The 6,508-nt window shown below is 46.5% G+C and overlaps 1 protein-coding gene across 1 annotated transcript; it reads left to right on the forward strand.

The window, feature by feature from the left end:
- The first annotated feature begins 2,621 nt into the window (after nt 1-2,621).
- Nucleotides 2,622-3,587, forward strand: LOC146755761 (olfactory receptor 14C36-like). The gene has a single exon (XM_085525235.1). The coding sequence runs from the start codon at nt 2,622-2,624 to the stop codon at nt 3,585-3,587; it is 966 nt and encodes a 321-aa protein (XP_085381361.1).
- Nucleotides 3,588-6,508: the final 2,921 nt, after the last annotated feature.

The raw sequence follows: 6,508 nt of genomic DNA on the forward strand, positions 1-6,508 counted from the left end.
GGGTCTTTATCACAACCCACATCCTGCGATGAAACACATGGCACATATGGGACATGAACCTCACAGCATCCTTGCACCCCACGCAGAGTCTGGGATCTTCTGCCCCCATGTCTTTCATTTAACATCATACAAACTTCCAACTCAGTGTTTCAGGAAAGATCCTTAGTCAGCATGAGGTCTTCCCTGCCAAGGGCCTGGGGATCACGGCTTGGCCTTTCTGCTTCATAATAAAAAGGTGTGATTTCTCAGCATCAGAGCCCCCCATGCCAGTGCCTTTCACTGCCTGTTGTCATATCTTCCAGTTATCTTCTCTAACAAGTCTCTTGGGAAGATTGCTTGCTAATGGCCCTCAGTGGGCCCATTAATACTCCAAGAAACTTCACTGTTACTTCTGACTTTGTCTTGCTGAGTACTTTGTGCAAATTTCTCTCTGCACTGGAGATTGATCGATTCAGCATCAAATGCGCCCTGGGGCCCATTATAACGTAATAAGCCTCTTGTGCCTTCCTGTTCTCTTCTTCAGATTTTCAGAACTTGTTCAGCAAAATGGAGAGGTATTTGGAGAGAGCATAAGGAGGAAGAATCCAGCAGACATTTATTATCTGTTTATTTATAGTTGGGTTTAAAGAAGATATTAAAGGATCACTGTACAACTCCTTGTGCACATCTGAGCTGAACCAGAGGAATCCCAGCAGCTGTGGGTCTGTGGGGAGCTGAATCCCATTTCAGCCCCAGGGCTTCCATCTGGGGATGAGGCACCTGCACTGCCTCCTCTGGATCACTGCCCTGCACAGGGAAGTTGTCTCAACCCTCCTTGTCCTTGTCTGGTTGCCCTTTTTGTTTTATCAAACACTCTCAAGTAGGACTCAGCAGATGTCAGGAAATGACTGGTGGATAACTCAGCAGATTTCAAAGAACAGTTATGATACTGTTGTCTTTAAGGAGCTGATGGCCATGAGGACCCAGGGACACCACAGGGGAGATGAGTGGGAAGGATAAAACTGACATTCTCTGCTGCTGAGCTGGGCCAGGCTCCAGGGACACAGGGAGCTCATAAACGTGGGCAGAGATGTAGAGAGACAGCAGGTGACAGAAAAAGAAGAGAGAAATTGGAGAGAGCTTATAGGATGTGCACTGTGTGAACAGGCTGTGAGCTCACTTCAGGAGCATTGCTCACAGACCATGACAAGGTAAGTTTCACTGCAGACCATGCAGCTACTTTTCATACAGGGTTAATAAATGTGGGACATCCAATAGCAGAATTGACTGCAGTCACTCCATATTCATTTACTGTGGAAAAAGCCTTCTGCTCCAGCTGAGGGATTCCGTGCTGCAGTGTCAGAGCACAGCCCTGAGGGCTGCGTGTCCCAGCACGGCTGCAGGCTGATATCATCTGCTGCTTGCTTGTCCGGGCACCTGGGACACAGGGAGCTCATAAAGGTGGGCAGAGCTGCAGAGAGACAGCTGTGCCCAGGAGCAGCTCTTGTGCACAGCACAGCCTGCAGGTGACAGGAGAGAAATTGGAGAGAGCTTACAGGATGTGTGAAATGTGCGTGGGCTGTGAGCTTGCTGCAGGAGCATTGCTCACAGACCACGACACGGTAAGTCTCTCTGCAGACCGTGAGCTGCTTTTCATAGAGGGCTAACAATCTGGGACACCCCATAGCAGATCTGGCTGCTGGCACTGCATGTTTCTTTACTGTGGAAAAAGCCTTCTGCTACAGCTGGGGGCTTCCATGCTGCAGCACCAGAGCACAGCCCTGAGGGCTGCGTGTCCCAGCATGGCTGGAGGCTGTGCAGCTGGGGTTGAAGGCAGGTGCCCAGGGCTGTCCTGCAGAGCAGGGTCCCTGCTGTGCCCCAGGGGCTGTGTGCCGGGTATGGGACTCTGCTGCCTGCCAGGCTCAGCACTCAGCCTGCCCAGGGAGCTGCCGAGGGCGCTGCAGGGAGACGTGTGGGGGGAAGGAGCCCCCCGGCAGGGCTTGTGCTGCCACAGCTGCTGCTTGGGGCAGGGGATCACAGCTCCACTGCACAACTGAATGTTTGTGAAGGTCCTTTGCAAGAGGAGAGCCAAGGCAGAAGGTTTCTGTTTCCTGTTCTGATGCAAATAGGATTTGAAACAGAAATATAAACGGAGCTAACAGAAATTTGAGAATTTTTCTCCAATCAATTGCTTGTTTTCTGAACAGTCACACGTGATGTGCTTTCAGTCTCCTATTTCTCAAAAGTTGGAACCAATTGTAATTTTCATTATTTTTTGTAGACATGAATAATTCACTTATCCTGCAAACAGGCAGCATTTTCTAACTGAAACTGAAAAGCCCAGTGGCTGGGGTTGGGGATCTTAGAGCATCTGGGGTAAAGATATGAGACATTAAACAGATGAAAATATCCAGGGAGGCGGGATAAGAAAAAAAGAGGAAGGTCAGAGCTCCATATGCTGCTTCTGCTTAAAGAATGCTGAAATACACGAAATTAAATGCATGTAATGGTGCTAAATGTACACGGTTGTTGGAGAATGAAAATATTTCATATTATACCAGTAAGATGTCTCTGAGAATGGTCTGGACTTGCCATTATCTTCTGTACTCTGAGCAGGACTCCAAGCTCAGGAACAAAAGCAGATGCCCAACAGCAGCTCCATCAGCGAGTTCCTCCTGCTGCCGTTGGCAGACACGCGGCAGCTGCAGCTCCTGCACTTCTGGCTCTTCCTGGGCATCTACCTGGCTGCCCTCCTGGGCAACAGCCTCATCAGCACAGCTGTAGCCTGCGACCGCCGCCTACACACCCCCATGTACTTCTTCCTCCTCAACCTGGCCCTCCTTGACCTGGGCTGCATCTCCACCACTCTCCCCAAAGCCATGGCCAACGCCCTCTGGGACACCAGGGCCATCTCCTACACAGGATGTGCTGCACAGCTCTTTTTCTTTACCTTCTTCATCTCAGCAGAGTTGTCCCTTCTCACCATCATGTCCTATGACCGCTATGTTGCCATCTGCAAGCCCCTGCACTACGGGACCTTGATGGACAGCAGAGCTTGTGCCACCATGGCAGCAGCTGCCTGGGGCACTGGGGTTCTCTATTCCCTGCTGCACACTGCCAGTACGTTTTCACTGCCTCTCTGCCAAGGCAATGTTGTCAACCAGTTTTTCTGTGAAATCCCCCAGATCCTCAAGCTCTCCTGCTCAGAATCAAATCTCAGGGAAGTTGTGTTTCTCATTTTTAGTGCCAGTTTAGGCTTTGGGTGCTTTGTTTTCATAGTGGTGTCCTATGTGCAGATCTTCCTGGCTGTGCTGAGGATGCCCTCTGAGCAGGGACGGCACAAAGCCTTCTCCACGTGCCTTCCTCACCTGGCCGTGGTCTCCCTGTTTCTCAGCACTGCCTTTTTTGCCTACCTGAAGCCCCCGTCCATTTCCTCCCCATCCATGGACCTGATGGTGGCAGTTCTGTACTCAGTGGTGCCTCCAGCAGTAAACCCCCTCATCTACAGCATGAGGAACCATGAAGTCAAGAATGCTGTGAGGGAAGTTATGACCAGATGTGTTTTAAATGCAGTGAATTGCCTGTCTATTGGAATTCATGACATGTAATGCAGCTTTTTACTGTTGCAAACTCTTTGTTTTGTTTCAATCGATTTTTATAAGTGTAATGTATTAAATCTTATTCTTTTTTTAAAAAATACTGTAATGCTCTTTACTAAAATGTCATTATTCAAATCAATTCCTCTTCAGCTTGTAACTTCTTAGTGTAGCCCAGACGCACTGTACATAATGAATTAGGCTCTCCGTGAACTTTAAAAGAATTGAGGACATGCAGTTACTCTGTCTGTCCTCCTTCTTGTGAGACATTTCTGGAGCTGTCGGGGTCGGATGTTCTCAGAAGCCCACAATCCAGCAGGAAGCACACGGCTGTTCATCAAACTGTGCATTGACTTCAGCCTGCAACCGTTTCCAGCTGGTCCCTTGCCCAGTGTTCCCCATAACGCTGACAATGGAGTTTCAAAATATTCTTTTCTCATCTGACCTGACATCCTGCTTACCCAAGCCCCTCTGCAATAGTTAAGCCTTAGATTGTCCCCTCGTTCGAACTCAATCCCCCTTTTCTTGGACTTTGTAAATACTTTTGCTTGATTACTACATTCTGGGAAAGGGAAGATTTCAAATAACTTCCGCTCTCCACTTTCTGTCTTAGCTTGTTCATTTTGTATTCTTCACAGCTATTCCCACTGGTTTTACACTGCTGTAATGCACACCTCATTTCAACGTACATTAAAACAAGCAAGATGATTGCAGTAATACAAAGCAATAAAGAGTTGCTTCAGCCATGCAAAATCACCCGAATGTCTCCACAGAGCATTTAAAGGCAGTGGAGCTCAGGTAGGCTCTCTTGGTTTCCCTTCTGAATTCTGCTAGGTTGCATTGCTTGGTAGCTCTCAGAAACTGTCAGTGGCCACAGACTGGAAAATTGCAATTGGTCTCAGTTCACACAGCTGGCTGGTTTGTCTCAGGCTAATCCTGAACTGCCTCAAGCGACTGCTTTGGTGCTCTACAGAACAGCAACTTCAGAGATCTCTTTCTATTACTAAGTTTTTGAAAGAGCAATTTGCTCTGTTAATTATCCATCATTTCTGTGCAGTCTGTTTTGTCAGACTTGTCTTTAGCTTCCAAGTTGTATGTGAAGAATTGTTTGCACTGTAATGCACAATGTACTAAAAATTGAGAGATGAAAATGTGAAGAGTTTTTCCAGCTTTGATTTCATGTCTGGAATTTTGGAACCCACTACTTGCAGTTGTTAATCTGTCCAAACTGGTCTGGTTTGGGATGCCCTCGTACTTCTTGAATCGCTCTGCTGTTAAAGGCGGAGCAATTCCTACAAGTGCCATGGCCCCACTGTTGTTCTAATTCTTGTTTCTTTGTTTTCCACACACTGCTTTTCAAGCCTCCTTTTTTTCTTTACAGTCAAAGTGAGAATTGCACTGTGAGGTGTCTGAACCTTGTTGTGCCTATACATAAATAGAACAGCAGCAAAGCCAGACAGGTGACTGTGCTGACAGCTCTCGTAGCCAGTAACACGTAACTGTGCTAAATCCCTTGTGACGGCTTTGATTTCATTTTTGCCAGTGAAATCCTTGTAAAAGGAACTGCAGCAGTGTGATGAGCTAAGGTGAAGATGCTGGTTTTAGTAGTGCTCTAAGCTGAGTGGAAGGGCAATTGAATGAGGGTTATATGCTTTCTCTGGGACGATAAGGTTTTATTTCCTGAAGGAAAGAGCCAGCTTTTCATGGGCTATATGTGGGCTTTGGAAAGGGCAGACAATCCAGTCTGTCAGGAAGCCATTTGAGGTGCTTCAGGTTTGTAAGCTTGTCTTTTTGTTCTTCGGGCGGATATTTGGAGCATGGGTGTAGTGCTGTATGCTCTGCTGTGTGGGTTTTTCCTTTGGATGATGACAATATGATGGCACTCTACAGGAGGATACCAGTGGGTATCAGTGGTGCTAGAATACACTGAGAAGGGAAATAGCTGAGCTTGACAAGAGGCCTTGCTTTTCGGATGGCAGAACATGCTGAGCTGTGGGTAGAAAGGCCTGTCTGCTGAATATTGTCCCTGTTTTTGCTGCTTTGTCTACCAGTATTTTGTGGATTTGGTTCTACGCTTGGTTGGCCTATGTGGCACTGTAGCTTGATTCTATACCATAATAGCATACAGAATTTAAGGAGAAGTATTTTCTTGCCAGTGGGCTGGATTTTTTGTATCTGGTTCTTCAACTGGCTGCTCCCTATACTATCTGTAGTAAAAATACAGACACATCATTTGATTTCCCAGAAATGAATGTTGCTAAATGCCAGCTCTTCTCATGTCTACGAAGAGCAAAGTTCTGCATTTGCTATTAGAATTTCCTCTTCCAGAATCAGGAGGTAATGTAGGACCCCACAGATTGACTTCAGAATCCAACAGTTAGTTCTGTTTCCTTTCGGAGTGCATAACAACCTGAGCACATGAATTGAATGACGTGGCTTTTTAGTCTGGTACAAACTCTGCTGTACACTGAAACTTGGTCCATTTGTAAGCAGGACTTTGTCCATCTCTGCAGGACAGCAGAAAACCCTTTGTGCTAATCATGATGCCAAGAAACAGAATGCGGCAAATGGCAGATGATCCAACTGCTTCAGGTGTTCATTTCCTTAAAACTGAGAATAGTTTTGGACTGAGAGTTTGTAAGCAGAACGGAGCTCTTAAAGCTGTCAGAGATTATTTCATCACTGTTCAGTTCTATCTGCATAACATACATAGGATCTCAGAACTGCGTTGCTTGAACTGGTGGAACTTGTTGAAGTGAACTGGGATGAGCAAGTTTTAGAACTTAGTCAGAGTGCTGTAAAAAATGGATAATCTCATGAGTATTAAGGTACAGGATTGCTATTTCTGCACTGAATTTGTTTTTATTTTACATGGCTGTGATCTGAAAGTTGCTTGAAACACAGGCACCTAGGCACTGTTGTGTAACTGAATT

The sequence above is a fragment of the Coturnix japonica genome, chromosome 30 (assembly GCF_054131305.1).
Source record: "Coturnix japonica strain WE chromosome 30, WE-NBRP24, whole genome shotgun sequence".
NCBI lineage: Eukaryota > Metazoa > Chordata > Aves > Galliformes > Phasianidae > Coturnix > Coturnix japonica.